This window comes from Mus caroli, chromosome 9, assembly GCF_900094665.2.
Source record: "Mus caroli chromosome 9, CAROLI_EIJ_v1.1, whole genome shotgun sequence".
Lineage (NCBI taxonomy): Eukaryota > Metazoa > Chordata > Mammalia > Rodentia > Muridae > Mus > Mus caroli.
The window spans coordinates 26,250,781-26,268,585 of NC_034578.1; the positions used below are offsets into that span (position 1 = coordinate 26,250,781).

The following is a 17,805-nucleotide window of genomic DNA, read 5'->3' on the forward strand; positions in this document are numbered from 1 at the left end:
TCAGAAGCCACGCCATGGTGCCAGTGACATAAACAGGCTGAGTGTCTTTCATCTTTCACATTTCCCCTCCTCCCTGACCTGATGGGGCCTCAGCACACTGTTCTCTGGTCAGTCTCGTCAGAGATGGCCTTTTGAGTGGGTTCCATCCTTTAAGAGTTCAGTGCTGGAACTGATATATTGAGAACAGAACGAACAACAGGTCTGTGGTAATAATGAGCCGGACAGACATCTGAATTGGGAGAATTTTGTCAGTACTCTTTAGGCCATATTTAGGCCCTTTGGACCCCAAAGCCTTAAATATGCATGATGATACGTCTGTATAAAGTAGGTGGTAGGCCAGTGCTCTACCACTGAGCCATACTCTATTCTGATCCTCAGCATTGCCTGTCCTTAGCATTGCCATCATGTGCCTTGCAGAGGAGGAAAGTGACAGTGGAGCAGTGAAGGAGCAGATGTGCACATCCAGGTACAGGCTTCAGTCTCACTCCAAGGGCACGCCAGCAGCACTGGAGTGAGGTTCTCAGGGAGTTAGGGCTCCTGTGCAGGAGCCTTGCAGTGTAGTGCAGCAGCGTCAGCATTAGCCCCAACAGCCCTTCCTCTCCCCGCTGGGATTTTTCCCTTTCTAGTTGTATGCATTATTTCCCTCTGCTTTCTAACTATTGCTGATTCACACAGAGTTGCCACCATGCAAAAACCCTGGAGCTGCCACAATGCTGTCCTTGTGTCCTTAGGATCTCTCCTTGGTGTCAGGAAAGCCTTCACCTTGAGAAGCTTTTCAAAGGCATCCTAAAGACAGGAAAGCAGAAGCCGGTGCCATTAGGTAACTCCCCCAGCAGGTGCTTCCCAGTCCTGCTCACGCTTCTTTCTCTCCTACTCCCAAACCAAACTAGGATTTTCCAGTTTCTTTCTCTTGGACATGTTTCTCCTGTTGATCGTTTGTCTGCAAGATTGATCTTTTCTAGCCTTCTGTAGCCATTTTCACACCCTGTCTTGAAGTCCTGCTGTGTCTGCTTATTTAAACAGGATCCCAGGTAATTCTCTTCCAAATCTTGGCTGAGCACACTAACTCTGGTACTTCTTATACTGGTGACATTTGGAAGCAGGACCCCTCCTGATAAAGAGCTCATAATTAGCCAGCTCTCTTTCCTCTGCCTCCTTTCTTCTTTTCCTGGGGTGGTGGCTCCCCTCTCAGCCAAGAGGGGAACACCCTGTGACTTAAAGTCACCAGGAACAGTAGGGGCCCTAGTTGTCAGGACAACCCCTAACTTTCTGCCTCTTCCTTCCTTTGTGTCTGGCCTTTCTTCCTGGTGCTAAGGACTTCCCACCCCTCACTGCCCTTTCCCCTTGGCTGACTCAATCTTCTTCTGAATGGGTGGCCCTTTTAATTACTGGCCCACCTCAGCCACCTCCCTGCCTTTGCCCTCCACTGAAAGGCAGGCTCAGGATTACTACCTGGGGACTGACTGAGCCAGACCTGCAGTTCACATGGGGCAAAGAGGGGGGATGAGACAGTGTGCGTCCTCTAGTCTCTGTAATGAAAGTGTCCTTGTTTAGTAAACAGAGCTTATGCTGGGGAGAGGCTGACGTAGTTTCCTGTTCCTCTAACTTAACAGGCTTCTCTTCAGTCTGCTTAGTTACTCTGTAGCAGTGCTTCCTGTCTCTCTCTGTTTCCCTGAGCCTGCCGGGAAGGAGGGAAACTGAGGCATGAAGCGCAAGCCTCACTGGCTTCTTCCTATTCTCTGGATCTGATAGGGCTGGTACAAGGGACGGGTGGGGTCACTTTCTCTGTCACACACACAAACACAGCATCTTCAAAAACATTTTTAGTTTTCATTTTTTCTCGTTTCATCTTGGTAACTTCTTGAAGAAGATAACATAGGAAGTCTCCTGGTTTAAAAGTCCGTCAGAGGTGTTTGAGGTTATGCTGTGGTTACTAACAAAGGGGAGGGCTTGACCATCTTCAGAGGCAGATTTGTATAATATATCTTCAAATTAAAGTCTTAAAAGTGTCACAGTGTCCAGCCCTGGAACAAATATCTTCAGACCACCCTTTGCACTTAAGCCTTGTTTTTGCCAGAACCTACAAGTGTCTCCTTTCTGTGCCATACTTCTTAGAAAGGGAGCCAGCTTCTGCTGCTTGTCTGTGTCCCCCACCCCACCCCCATCCGGCTACATTCTTTTCTTCTTTCTAATTTCAAAAACTGGGTTGGAAGCAGCTTGGTGTTGTTCCATCCATCAGAAACACTTCCTAAAACACATGGGGGACTTAGTCATCTAGACATCTCTCTCATGTTTGACTTTCAGTCCTTTCTGTCCTCAGGGCTTATTTGCCAAGAAAACCAACAGAAGGAAGCATAGGCAGCTGGCGGCTGTCTCCCTTCCCCAGGATTTATAGTGTGGAGAAAGAAGCCATGGCTGGGCCACGAACCCTTGCCTTTCACCCCTTGGCCCTTCCAGCAGGATGAATAACTATGTGTAACTTGCCTATTGCATGGATTTTTCATAATAAATTCTTCATTCTAGATCAGCTAACTTATTACCAACATATTCCTGACAACAATCACCCTGTAGCTGGAGTTTCGGCACACATTTTAATTTGATTGTTAGCTTTCAAAAAGTCCATTACTAGGAAAGTAAATCTAAGGTGTATGGCCAAGCATTTATGCAAATACAGAAATACAAAGCATTTTTATATTGTATGCAGTCTACTGACGTCTTTGTTTTGTTTGGGTTGGTTGGTTTGTGGTTTGGGGGTTTTGTTTGCTTGGGTTTTTTATTCTGTTTTTCATACTAAGGCCTCACCATGTAGCCCAGGCTAGCTTCAAACTCTTGCTCCTTCTGTGTCATCTTCCCAAGTTCGGGGATTGCAAGTGAATGCCACCATGCCCAATGCTTGCTTCTTTGCTTGTTTTGAGACAGTCTCACTTTGTAGCCTAAGTTGGCCTCGCTGGGGATGCTCTTGCCTGAGCCTCAAAGTGCTGGGATTGCAGGTTTGCACTGCCTTATTCCATCTTGTCCACAGTGTTTTAAATCTGTCACTGTCCTCTACCATAAGGGTGAATAATTAAAAGCTTACAACTTGTTCCCTTCTTTAAATATTCGGGTATACTTTGTTCAGAGGTTATTTTGAACTATGGTCACTCTAAAACCAGAGATTTCCACATTACAACACAGAGCTGATACTCAGCTACTCTTTTTCAAGTGTAGTCAGTAAAAACACATTAAAAGAGCCACACATCCCCACAATAGGATGTTGAATATCCGACGGGAGATGCCAACCTATAAATGAGGAGTTCTAGTGTAAAACTAAGGCCTTTACAAAGGAATTCTGTGTGGCTTGGAGGAAGACTAAGCAGTCACTTACGAGAAGCCCAGAGAAGGCTTCCAGACCAGGTGATAGCAGAAAAGAACTTGAAGAATGAGGGCAGGTGGCAGCAGCTATGAAGATCCTGAGCATCGAAGCAGAGCAGGAAAAGTGTAGCTTGACTTTGGTTCTCATTGGAGCTAAATGATTCAGAATGTACTGCATACAAGACAGATGAGAGCTTGCTCACATGGAGCCCTGAAGATTCACACGGAGCCTCGTGAAGAACATAGCAACTGTCCACCACTGGATGGGATGCAACCTACAAGCTTACCTCATGATGACATGATCATGTTGGAAAAAATCACGTTAACAGTGCTGTAGACAATTCATGGAAAGAGGTAAAGCTTCATTGATGGAGACAAATTAGGAAAGAGGTAAACTGAAGGAGATGAAAGTTGAGAAGCTCAGCTTTGGCCACTGCCACAGGATGCTACAAGTGATAGGTTCATGAGATGTTGAGGTAGTAGGGTGTAATGTTGGATTGGGGCCAAGGACAAGAAGAAATTGAGAATGATTTTTACAGCAATTCTGCCTTGTGGGTTGAGAACTGTAACTGATAGAGTGACATCTTTCTGAACAGGGCACCTGGATGATTATTGACAGGCTGCCACTGCCTAAAGCAGTAGCTTTGCCTGGAATGCAAACAGGTACACTTAAGGAAGCATACAAGACTCTGTCTCTAATAGTTACTAGAATCTAGATAGAGAATGTATTTACCCATACATCTGTCTTTAGAGTTTTTTTTGGGGGGGGTGGATTGTTTGTTTGTTTGTTTGTTTGAGATAGGGCTTCATGTATTCCAAGCTGGCCTCAGGTACAGTATGTAGTCAAGGATACCCTAGAAGGTCTAATCCTGTTGCCTCCACCTTTTAGTGCTGGAATGACAAATGTGAGTCACCACACCAGGTTTATGTTCAGTGTCATAGTCTGCAGTAACTCATGATGGATTCTGACCACAGACACCAGAAAGTCTAGAAAAGAAGTTCTGCTGGAGACCATCATTCAAGGATAAGAGAGACATTGAAGATAATAGATAAAGTAAAAACTGGAAAGGTGTTGCTTCAGATGGAAGATCAGAGTGGATGAGAGATAGTAGGATTCATAGAAAAGCAAGACAGAGTGAGACTTTAAACCATACTTCTTTATGAGATGTATAAGCAATGGAATTGAAATATTGGCACCAGAAATACTCATGAAAGTTCTAGAATAGAATTGAGGTAGATATTGGACAGATGACTATGTGTTTGTCACTACTATGCTAAATGCTCCAGTGAGAAAGCCAGACTCCTGCCCTCTGAACTGGAAATCTTATTCTTTTGGCATTTACAAAAACCTATACCAGTACAAAGGCTCAGTACTGTGTGAACAAATTGTACTCTCAAGTCTAATGAGGGAAAACAGGAGACTCAGCATCCAGTGAGATGAAGATTGATCTTGACATCAGATTCTAGATGAACACTGAGAAATAGAGCGGGGATATAGACTGAATGATGCAGATCAAGTAGTAATGGAGCTGATACAAACAGTGGCCAGCACACTAACACACAGGAGCTAAGACTGTGGTTCAAACGTGGGACAGAGCAGCCTTTTAAAATTGATTCTGAAGTCATGCTGATTGTTTGGGATAAGTGCTGGACTAGCTGCTTACACTGAGAAAGCATTTATTCACTCCCAACAAACAAATGGTGTGTATTCTAGGTTGGATCATTTCTGTTTTGCTTTCTTTGAAAGGAAATGGTCTAATAAGAATGAACAAACATGGGGCCGGAGAGATGGCTCAGTGGTTAAGAGCACTGACTGCTCTTCCAAAGGTCCTGAGTTCAAATCCCAGCAACCACATGGTGGCTCACAACCATTTGTAATGGGTGGTGGCACAGGCCTTTAATCCCAGCACTGGGGAGGCAGAGGCAGGCAGATTTCTGAGTTTGAGGCCAGCCTGGTCTACAAAGTGAGTTCCAGGGCTATATGGGGAAACCCTGTCTTGGAAAGAAAAAAGAAAAAGAAAGAGAAAGAGAAAGAGAAAGAGAAAGAGAAAGAGAAAGAGGAAAAGAAAAGAAAGGAAGGAAGAAAGAAGGAGAAAATGAACAAACATGAAGGTAGAATTGAAGTATACAATAAAAATGGAAATAATAATACTAGAGTATTTAAAGTATAGTGTGTGTTTTCCCAGGCCATGCAAATGGTATGCAAGCATCTTCCTCTGAGTTGTGTTTGCAGGCTGGAGATACAGCTCAGCCAACCTGGAACTCATCATCCTCCCACCCCATCTCACCCCACTGATCCTTTTCAGCACTCCCTTCCTCCGTGTACTTCCAAACTGGCTGGATGCATTTCACATCCATGTACCTAACAGACAAATTCAGTCTGTGAAATTAGATGAGTTTATATTTGCCACTAGAGATCTAAGGTCCATAAAAAGGATCATTTGTGGTCATTTGGAAATGGATTGTATATGGACAAATGTCTTGCCTTAAAACAAACAAACAAAAAAATGGTTAAAGGTTATGGGTCCTAACATCTATCTCTGGAAGTTTCTGAAGCACGTTATGAAATAGATGTTATCTGAATACTCAGGAAAGAAGACAGTGAGTCCAAGACAGTGGAATAGACTCTGTAGGGAACATGTCCTGCCTGGTTATGGTAGCTTCTTTGACAGGATTATGAAAGGAAATAGTGATGATTACATGTGTCTGAATTTCAACAGCTGGTTGTTTGTTATGATGTGTCTATAGAAAAGATGGACAGACTGGACACACACAAGAGAGACAGAGACAGAGACAGAGACAGAGACAGAGACAGAGACAGAGACAGACAGACTGATGCTACTCCGGGAAGCAATTGGGAAGCAATTTCTAGTGGTGGAATATTGTTCTTCCCACTCCCCTCTTCAAAGTTTTTTTTCATAAGTAACTTTGGAAGCAACTCAACCCTAGGGCAATGACAAGGTGAATATTGCTGGCTTAGCTAAAGGCTATGAATGTTTTAAATGTACATATGTGGACTGCAGATTCAGTATCAGTTAGTGGTTTTTTTTTTGTGTATGCCCAAAAGTCATGGACTTTTGACAAAAACCATCTAGAGCAAAGAAGACTCTGTTCCCAACACACTGCTGAGCAGCTCATGTCTCAGGCAGGCTTGCTTCTGGGCCCTCTAGTTAAGAAAGCAATCATGGCGCAACACAAATCCAGAGGATGGAGTCCTCTTTTTCTCCATCATTCAAAACATCATTAGGTGGCTGGGTGTCTAACTTTGTAGTTAAAAGAGTAGAATATGTATAGCTTATAGAAGAAATGTAAGAGAGGAATGAAACTGTAATGTGCCATCTTTAGAGATAGATTTACCCTGGTACTTATTAACCCAGAGGCTAAAACTAAAACAAGTGAGTAGAATTCACAAGGAGACAATATTTCGAAAGCACTTATGATATTCTCAAATTATACTTTTAATTAAGCTTCCCTAGGTTACAGTGCTAGTAGATGGCAGAAATAAAATAAAAGTCTATTTCTAGACTCAACAGACAAGCCCTGTTTGTGCCTTGAACTTATAGAGAGGGGTCTGCTTCAAAGGAGGTTGAATTGGAGTAAGTTCCCTTTCAGTTCTTAAGTTGCTCGTTCCTCATAGCCACCTATCATAAAGCTTTTCACTGTTCTCAGCATGGACGTGTACAGAGTTCCTGAGATCTCACTGTCCTCAGCATGGACCTGTGCTGTGACTGAGAACGTCACCTTTACAGTTCCTGGAGGACCTTGCTTAAGATCTTCAAATTCTTAAGGCATAGTAAATTGGGATCTCTAACTTATAGATTTCTAATTTAAAAAAAAAAAACTATGCAAGAGAGAGATAGCTGGAAGGTTAAGAGCACTTGCTGCTCTTCTAGAAGTCCTGAGCTCAATTCCCAGCAACCACATAGTGCTAACTCCAATGCCAGGGGATATGATGCCCTCATATGACCTCACAGGTACCAGCCACATATGTGGTACATAAACATACATGGAGGCAATATACCTATGCACATAAAATAAATTTTAAAATTGATATTGCTTGCAATTCTCAATTATTAAAAATATATTTTTTATAAAACCATTGCCTGATTGCCCTAGATATAAAAATAAGAAACCAGATTCTTAAGGTGTAGTGTTAAGGTCTTGTTTGGATAGATATGTCTTACAGATGTGGATGCATGAAGCATGGCTCTAAACACAAAAGCTAGTCACAGAAGGCTTGCACCTACTCAGTGAACCATTTTAGGTTTCACAGTAGACTCATGGAGGAAGCCGCTAGGGTTCCTCACCCTCAGAGTTCATTTCCTCCCCATTCTTCTCCAATGGAGGACAGGAAAGGATGGCGACCTAAATCCACAGTCAGAGGGCAGCAATGTTGAGCTTTCTCAGACACACAGAGGAACTTGGGTCTGGCTGGGTTATCAGACTGAGAGGGGTAAAGCTGTGGACTGATGATGCAGGGCTTGTGAATAAACACAAGAAGGGGCCATGGCAGCGAATCAGGCTGAGAACGGAAGCCAAGGGAAAGAAGCTGCGTTATCAAGTGTGAAATCAGCAAAAGCAACTTACTTAATGGAAAAGGCCCCAGTCGACACTGCCTCCCTGAGGCCTGCTTCCTCTCCCACTCTACAGATTGGTGCTACTGAGCAGTGACCCAGTGCTCAGTGTGCTAAGTATATAATTTGCAGGGTACCATGAGATGACTGATGCTTCCAGGGGAACAAATGGCTTGAGATGTCTCAGAATTCCTAGTCCACTATACTGTATTATTATATTAAAACTTTTCTGAAAACATCTGTCCACCCTAAGAAACAAATTTTATATTGAAACTTTTATACTGAAACAATTCATATGTAAACAGACATACATACAGGTACACATGCATATTTAATCTATACATACTTAGGCACATACATGCATGAGAAATAAAAGTATTCTAATATATATAATGCACTTCTATATTTTCTATTCGATTTCTACCTAGATTTCTTTAAATGTTGATACAAGCACTAACACATGTTCTCTAATGCTGTCCAACCACAATTTGAAAGATATTGTACTAAACTGCCAAGGTTTTAAAAAACCACTATAAAAGTAGCCTGATATATTTGATAGAAAAGACCCTAAGTCTAGGGTAGTGATTCTTAGCCAGAGCCATTTTGTTCTCAGAGGACATGTGGTAATGTCTGGAGATACGTTTGGTTGTCATAGCTACCATCTAGTTAAGGTAGAGTATCAGAGATATTAGCTCAGTACTTCCTAATATGCAGAATAGATCCTCACAGTGAAGAATTAACAGTCAAACCATCAGGAAGTATTATGGTTGAAAACCTTGCTTCAAGGGTTATAGGGTGAGTCTCCAGTTTTAATCTCCTGTAGGTCTGTTTCAAATGGTAGAACGTGTCCATAAAAAGAAGAGCAGGTCATTAAAGGTCAGCTTTAACCTGGTCATCTTTTCTTCTCTTTTTTTTTTTTTTTTTTGCTTTATACCAGTAGATAATTAAGAGATCTTTTATTTTCATTCATTTACATTGCACTGGGAATTTTTGTTAGAACATTACTATTACACATATTTTCTATTTCATGGCTTCACTTTCATTTCTCAAGTGTTTAAGCCACATCAATCCAGAACCTTTCTCACTAAGCCTGCAGCTCTCTTAGACAAGAAAAGAGAGGCAGTTTAACTACCTCCATTAGACACAGGCTCCCATATCTTCTCCTCCCCCCCCCCCACACACACACACAACTTGATTCTACTCTTTGGATGGAAAGTGACCTTCTACTCACCTTGAAGTGCCATCCTAAGCCCTGGTATTAAACAGTCTCTGTTTTAGGCCCTGCTCCATTTCTCTATTTGTAGCTATTTCAGACCAGGTTCTCCAGAATGCAATTACATGCATTCCTCTATAACTGCAAGCCCTAATTTTCACATCCTCCTTTTAATATTTGGCATAGAAGAAGGCCCTCCAGTGTCCCAGATGTCCCAGTGCAATCTATTTATCCCTTTTTTGTTATTGTTGCTTTGTTTTGCTTTGAATTTGGGTCATGGTATTTACTATTTTGGAGTCTCCTAATAAGGCTTCCATTCAGAGGTGACTTGACAGACTAAGCTTGTGAGTGAGTGACAGTTGGGGTTGAAGCAATAAAGGTGCAGTGACAGAAAAAGAAGTCTCTCTAAACCAAATATCAGACCTGGAATAGTGATGGCAAATAAAACCTGCTGGAGGCTATTCTCTACCGTTTATTTCAGTGTGTTTACTTCATGTGTCTTGTGTTACATAAACAATGGTGTTTGTGTTAATAAATGATGCAGCAGAAGTGACTTCTGATAACCCGTGAAGAGTGTGTGTGTTTATAGCCACCTTGAAACACTAGATTTAGGTCAGGCAAAGGGTAAGTGAGCTGGTTATTGTGTAATCCTCCCATAATCCCAGCATCACAGGGTAGAGGTAGAAAGATGACAGGTTCAAAGCCAGCCTGGGTTACATGAGGCTAGAAACCCCACTGCTCTACAACAGTCCCATCCTGTTCCTTTAAGGGAACTATAGCAATACAGCTATCTTTTTAACCTGTCCATTCTGCTGTTAAGAATAGAATAAGACAGGACTGGAATGATGGCTCAACAACAAGAGAACATAATGCTCTTACAGAGAATCAAGGTTGGTGGGTCACAGCCTCCTGTAACTCTTAACTACATCCAGTAACTCTAGGTCCAATGGAGTTAAAGTCTTCTTATCTCTCTGTATGCCAACATGCATTTACATACACACATCACACATAATAATAATAAAGTATGTTTTAAGGAACTAAATTTTAGAAGACTGGGATAACATAGGGAATAGAGAGATGAAATGAACAAACAAGGAAGGGTAACAGGGTCATACTCCCTTGAATACTCCTCATGTTTGTCTTCCTCGTGGTAGGTAGCTCAACTTCCGAGTGAGCCCAATAGGATTCAGGAGTTAAAGTTAGATGGAGAAAGGGAAGAGTGGAGCTAGAGAGATGGTCCAGGGGTTACGAACATTGGCAACTCTTACAGAGGACCTGAGTTACGTTCCCAGCACCATATGGTGGCTGGCAGTGGTCTATAGCTACAACCCTAGGGGCTCCAACCCCCTCTTCTGGCCTCCACAGGCCCTGTACATATGGTGCACAGACATGCATTCATGTAAAATACCCATACACATAAAACAAAAAAAAAATCTCAAAGCAATTTTTAAAATGAATGGGTATATGAACTTTAGAGAAAAATTACAGAGTAAAAGAAAGGGGACTTTGGGATAGAGAATCTCATCCCTTGTGTTTTCAAGATTCTCCTGGTCTTTGCTTCTATCTAGACACCAAGAAAGGCAAATTATACCAAATATCTGAATCTACAGGCTTTGAAATGCATCCTGTGTAATACTGAATGAAGCACATCTTAGAGACTGGAATTGATGACAGTCTAGACACTGAAGCAGCACTGGTCCCTGAGGAACATGACTTAGGCAGGAGGAGTTATGGTGGCAGCCTTCTTGGTTTGCACTTTGCTGTTTTTCTCTGCTAGACTGAAGTATTCATTGTCCATGAAGCAGGGCTGCAGGAAAAACCTAGTCAAGAGGAAAATTCTGGAAAGAACAGGTGTTTAAGTCATGTGTGATCCATGCGACCTTTGAGATCCGCTCCAGGACCTCCTTCCTTTGTAGACCTGAATTCTGTTTCTGCCAGTTTGCCACAGGCTTGCTTCAGACATTCCTGGGCTTGACTCGGGGCCTCCATCTAATCAGCTCTGCGCTCTAACTTTGCCCTGCATCCCAGTGACTCCACTTCACTAGCTTGGAGGTTCCAGTCCCCACTGACAGTTCCTCTGCTTTGCCTTGCCATGTTTAGCTTCCCAACTCAGCCGTATCACCACGAGCTGAATTTTACCGTTTTGGACTTTGGTTCTTCTTCCCTGCATTCCTAGGATTTGAAGAACTGTAGTCAGACTTGTATGTGCTCATGCTGTGTGACACACGAAAAGTTGTTTGCACCCCACATCTGTGCATGAAGATGCTAAATCCATGTGGAAGAGAGGACAAAGAGAGAGAGCAAAGAGGACATCCTTGTCATAGTGAAATGTGAGGTCCTATCCTCACTGGATAGATTACTATAGACCCAAACATATCCAACTCCTGTCCTCTGATAGGTACCTAGAAGATGCCTGAGGTACCCGGGTGCTCTCTTATATGAGGAAGGGTTACATGGATGCAGAGGTTGCCTGGAAGAGTTGGAAATCTTGTATTACTAGCCCCAGAAGACAGAAATAGAAGCAAACGTCCTTATTTCATGCTTATGTGAACACAAAGCTGTGCTAAACTTCATTCTGGCTAATGTATCTTGTGCTAAGATTCTCTGGTCTCCTTGAAGTTAGCAAGACTTTGCCCATCCACTCCAGTCTTAGATGAGAGCTATACCAGTGATTCACCTTAGTAAAAAGTACAACTGTGAAGAAGGAGTCCTGAACCACCTCATCCCCTGCAGAGAACCTGATCAGGCCACTGCAGCCTCCTCCCTCGCTGCTGCTCTTCTATAAACAGGAACAGGAATTCTTCTTGCCACTAGATCTGTCTTGTCAGGCGGCTTAGGAGCGCTGAATGAAAAGCCCCCCACCCCCCATGGAGAGGAGCTGTGGCCCTAATAATAACAGACATGCTCCTGTCGGCTATTCTGGGCAGGAACGGCTTTGTGCCGCTCTTGATCTCTATCGAGGCTTGCCATTCTTGCCCTGCTGTTACCTTTGGACTTCCTATTCTTAGAATGAGTTGTGAGTCCTGGACTTGGGGGAATTGCAGCCCCCAGGACTGGAATGTCCAACTTGAGTGGAATGCAGACAGTCTGACAGAATGGAGGTTAAATAAAGTTTGCCCTGTCAGCCCCTCTTCTCTTGGATGGATGTCAAGTAATTTGGATATAAGAGCAACGGCATGAGCTGCCCTGGAGTATGGTCCCAAACAACCCTCTGGACATAAGTAGAAGCCGTTGGTGGTCCGTCCATGACCAGCATAGCCATGCCAGTCCCCAGGAGATACGTAGTAAAGAGGCCTCAAACAGTGACTATGTGACACTATGAAAAAATACAGAAATAAAGAGAATAATATTGACACACCTTCTAAATTTTTAGCTGAGCTCCACAATTGGCTTATCTGCTCCTTAGAGTTCCTGACTTGTGTTTGAAATCAAAACAAAGGGGAAATCTTCATAACATGAAAATAGATGTCTATCAACAACATATCTTGAGCCACAAGGTACTTTGGGGGACTTTTCAAGTAATCTAAGATGTAAAATTCTGGTAGTACTAGTAGTCTATTTAAAAAGCAAAGCTATAAATACATGGTAAAGGAATTCATATTCCAGAGTGAAATATTCGCTACACACCTTTGTCACAGCATCAAGTGCCAAAGGAGGCACCAGGAGAGCTCTGTGGCTGGACCTCTCAAGGGGGATTTTATGCACCAGTGTTCAGATGCAGAGAAGAGAGGCTAGAAACAATGTGTGGGTGTAGACCATACTGAAGACAGGTCAGAGTCTTGCAGGTCCCATTGCATACCAGAATGGCAAGGAGAAAAAGTAAGAGTGTGTGTATGGAAACTACCAAAGCCTTAACTCCTAGGCAGTGTCTACAGGTTACTGAGGCCACAGTGGTTTTCACTAGAGCAGAGATAAAGTTGGGTGCAGCCCTGCTCCAACCTGAGGACACTTTAGCATCTTCTCTGATGTAGTGCCTAGTATAGTATTATCACAGTTGCTTATCTTGAAATGATGCGATCCCGGTGTTGATCTGGCTTAGTTTCTATTATGAAGGTCTATGCTGGCACTGTCAGCCTATCAGGACTGTAAGAAAATACAGTGAAAACTATAGAGCTTGTGAACAGTGCAAATCCACTGCTCACCCTGCTTGAGGCTGTACCAGTGAGGGTCCAGGCACTGACAAACTCAGTTATATTTTGATTCCACAGACTCTATCTCCTGCCTGTGTCCTTACCTGGTAAAGGGTGAAGTGTCTAGAGGTTTGTACCTTTTTGAAAGAGCACCATATTCACATTCACAAAGGCTGTGGCCCATGCCCTAATTACCTCAAGACCATGCTCACGAGTACTGTCCTCTCACTGTGGAGATTTTAAAATGAGTCTGAGAGAAAAGGCAGACACGCAGCCCATTGCCTTGAAAATGCTGGGTTTCCTGAGCTTCCTTCTCTCTTCTACCACAGGTGGCTAGAAGTGCAGGTGGCTAATCTAACATGTCCCCAGCGCTGGGCACAGTACCTCCGTCTTCTTCGGGAATCTATCTGGCCTGGTGGAGTGCTGCCCAAGTTTCCACGGCCTGGAAGGACGCAGGCACAGAAAGCAGCTACTGAGAAGCAGGCTTTGCAGAGCTTGATGGGTCTTCTTCCAGGTAATGAGAACAGTGAGATGGTGACCATGGGAGTGTACAGTTTTCCTCCCAGCCTGCCCTACCACCACTGCCTGACATCCTTTCCCATCTTCAAAAGGGTACCAAAAGTCCGACTGAGCCATTTCTCCAACTGATGGAAAGGTGTTCCTACTGTGAGTCTTCTAGCCCTCACTCAAGTGATAGCAAGGAGTGGAAGGGCCACTTTGGCCACAGACACTAAGAGACAGTCCTGCAGACATGTGGGTTTAAAAAAGCTGTAACTGCAGCAGAGGGTATGCAACATATGAAGATGTTAAATTCTCTACTAACATGATGTTTGGGGACCAAAGAAGAAAATGATGTCTCCTGCAGAGCTCATACTTGATGAACTGTGTCTTTAGCAACAGTAAACACAGCGTGAGAAGGGTGTTTTTCTTGTGTGTGTGTGTGTGTGTGTGTGTGTGTGTGTTTTTCAAGGGCAGGGAAAACAGATTGTTGCCTGTGGCTGTTGTAACGGAAGAGTAATGAACTGGGCCCTGGATAATCAGCTTGAGTTAACTTTTTCCAACCTAAACAGTGACAGTGAAAACACCTCTGCACCTTTGTGGCAGATTGTAGAGCCCTCTTGAAGCTCTTAGTTACACACTCAAGATTTTCATGGCTTTCCTCTGTTCTATGGAGTTTCACTTGGCTGTGTAGCTTAGGGCTATTCCAGAAGTAGCCAACCTGTGAGATGGTAAAAGTCCTGGAAGATGCTCTTCTGTGATTCTAAGGCTGAGGTGGTAACACAACTGTCTTATTTGTTTCCTTCAGATTTTTTGGTAGAAATCCTGGGAGTGAACAAGTGTCGGCTGAGCTGGAGTCTTGTCTTGGAGTCATTCCAGCAGCCCCTCATCAACAGGTAGGCTGCAGCATGCATGCCTAACAGGCATAGGTAAGGCTGTGTGCTGTTGTGGGTGGCAAGGTTGGTAGGGACAGAGCCCATTATCAGAACAGCACTTGACATGCAAAGGGCCCAATATCCAGATTCTGCACACATTCAGTGAAAGCCATGCTGCCAGCTTTGGAGTGGATTTGTGGTAGTAAACAGCTGTAGGACCAGCCACTGTTTGTGTTTGGAAGAACTTAGTACAGACCAAGCATGAGCTACTAAAAATGCCTGTTAACCTCCAGGCAAGAATATTCCTTGTATCTAAATGTCATAAAATGCCGTATGTTCTATGCAATTACATTAGCACTTAAGCACTGGGCTGAAGAAGTGTGATCAATGGTTTATCCAAACATCTGCCATCCCTATGGCAGGAACTTACCCTGGCCTTTACAGTTCAGGTTACATGATGACTTTCAGCATAGGGTCCCAGCCTCACAGCAAAGCTGTGGTTAGTATTGAAATCAGAAATTGTCATTGTTTAGTGGGCAATAAATGGGAGTAAGAGCAGAATCATAAAAGGGACTAGAACCTAGAAATTTTCAGAAATGATAGCTTCCATCTCTAAGGATGGAAGGCTTTGGGGAAGTGTCTCGTGCCCTTACATCTGCCCTCCCAAGCCTATGCCACAATCTCTCAGTTCTCGGTCCCCAAGGGTTCAGTTCATGGAGACTGTGTCATCAGAAGCAAGAGTGAACTGTAATCTGACATCACAGTAGTTCTTCTCGGGTTCTGCAGAGTAGTGCTAGTGTGCTGGTGTAACTGTAGAGAATGTCATTTCATACAGCCTAGTCTCGCGTCCTGCCCTCTATGTGTTGAGCTGTAGCTTTCAGTAGTGCAATAAGCACTGATTCGTGGAGCTGCCTCACAGACTCTATAAGATGGGAGCTGTAAGACATCACTATAAAGCAGGCCCTCTTCTCAATTGGTTGTTCTATACATTTGTTTCAGACACTTGATTTACTGCCTTGGAGACATTATCCTGGAGTTCCTGGACCTCAGTGCCTCTGTTGAAGAATGTGCCCCAGCCACCTCTGCCTCAGATTCCCCAGGAAGCCTCAAGAAGATGGCTGTCTCCACTTAGCTAAGAGAGCTGTTCAACTTCCAGAGACAGCTAAGATACCTGTGCCCTCTGGAGCTAGGCTAGCTTAGCTAGCCTCCATCTCAGGGGCTCAGTTCCCCTACCAGGTCTCCCTTAGTAGCACATGACAGAGCTACATAGCCTATTTGCATGTGTACCTGTTTCCATAGTCTTTGGCATGTGGATTGCTGTGGGGAGGAGGTCTTGTTTCCTTGAGAACAGAAACTGTGAAGCAAAGGCTATTCCTTTGCCTTCTTCTCACCATCATGGTTTGCCAACAGCATGGCCCTGCGCCTGCATGAACCTAATCCACAAATGTACAAGTGGTAGGTGATACAGGAGAAAAACTGTAGCCAGATTTCCTGGGAGGAGAAGCAAGTCTCCTGAGCTCTCTTTCCTACCTGGAAACCAAACGTTCATTCAGGATCACTCCCTCACCCTGCCCAGTTTCCCAACAATTCCAGAAGAAGAGGGAAGGAAAGTGTGTCTCCAGGGACTTGCTCTTTGGCTATTTTCTGACACAGTGGACTTCTAAAGGATGTCAAGAACGCTGCTTCCTAGAGTGGCTATACTTTTCCTGTTCAGAGGCTTCAAAGCACACTGTCAAACTTCTGGTAAATCCACTCCACCCTTCACACCCTTTCCTGCGAGGGATTACACAGCAGATTTCCTTAACTTTCCTCCCAGCCCCTACCCAAAAGCAAATGCGTTTTGAATTTGTAACTTTCCTTCTATCAACAGAATTGCATGGCAAGTTACGTATTTGGCCTCAGTATTTCCAAAGAGAAAGGAAAGTGCTTGTTCCATGGCTGAGGGTGTACAAAGAATAGAAGTCAGGGGATAAGTGGGGATCCCTCCACAAGATTCTGGCAAGAATAATATAGCAAACTTGCGGATAGAGAGTTTACTTTCTGTTCCTTAAAGATTGAATTAGTCCTTAGGAGGCCAGGAATAAAGGCAGAACAGTCTGTGTCCACTGGAAAGATGGAGCAACTGAGAACAGCTGTTAGAAGAAAAGGGAGTTGGAGGGAAAGTCACAAGGCGAGTGCTGCTGACCAGTGAGTGCACATGAGTAGCTGGCATCCCCAGGGTACCCATGAGAGACCTTAGCCAACCCTCAGCTCAGGAGGTCTGTGTTGTGTAGCTCTAGCCTTGCTACACTCAACTACAGAACCCACAGGGATGGAGGTCATGGGGAAAGCCTGGTGAGAATTGGGAAGGCATCAAGAGCCAGCATCAAGGTTGTCACAGACTCTGAAGTATGTGATGAACACACAATTAAAGTTGTTCATAGAAAAAAAGGTTGTGAAATTGTGTTAGTCTCCTGGTTAGTCTCCTGTCCTGAGAGGCTCATAACTGTACATTAAACTCTGATGTGACTGGGAGGGTTCTTGCTTAAAAAGAAAAAAAAAAAAAAAAAAAAAAAAAACCACAGTGAATGAGATAAAGTTTTATGGCCTCTTCTGGCCTTGAAGCTTGACTTTATGGCTCCATAGTTTTTGAAGTATCCCCTTCCCTAGACCCTCAGAGGCAAAGATAATTCAACATGTCCTCTGAGTGCCTGCTAGGGATATGGTTTCACGGGGACGCCTTAGAACCAATCCTGTGGCTCCTAGGGTAAAGGCTCCTTTATTCTGTATTGATGGAATGAGCAAGCCTGATTTCTGAGCAGGCTTCTCTCCCAACACCCACCCCTTCACATGACTACAGCCACCTGTGTTCACTTGAATCTGCTACCAGTCCTGGTACACTTGTGCACAAAAACTGTTAACCCAACACACCACGAGTTCCTGTGGCAATGAAGTCTAAGGGATCTTTTCATGCCTGCAGCCCAGAGAACTTCCCTATGCTTCATTTTATATAAGAGGACACACTTTTACTCCACCTGCCCTCGAAAGATAAGCCATCCTCAAGAGGGAAATAATAAATATAACCAAGGATATATCAAAACCTGTCTGACTTGGAAAAAGGTTAGTAGCAGGCTCAAACCACAAGATCATCAGCATGTGGGAGAGCCATGGGTGTTGGGATGATG

General features: G+C 43.7%; 1 protein-coding gene across 2 annotated transcripts in view; it reads left to right on the plus strand.

Annotated features, from left to right (window-relative positions):
• Snx19 (sorting nexin 19) overlaps window positions 1–17,071 on the plus strand; it is a 38,256-nt gene extending 21,185 nt beyond the window's left edge. Inside the window, exons 9-11 of one of the 2 annotated variants that reach the window (XM_021172128.2) lie at window positions 13,598–13,782; window positions 14,575–14,662; window positions 15,641–17,071. In XM_021172128.2, the coding sequence (XP_021027787.1) occupies window positions 13,598–13,782; window positions 14,575–14,662; window positions 15,641–15,773 (406 nt within the window). In that variant the 3' untranslated portion in view covers window positions 15,774–17,071. Of the gene's footprint in view, window positions 1–2,320; window positions 2,737–13,597; window positions 13,783–14,574; window positions 14,663–15,640 lie in introns of those variants that run through there. The other variant, XM_021172129.2, reaches the window with a different exon arrangement.
• The last annotated feature ends 734 nt before the right edge of the window (window positions 17,072–17,805 follow it).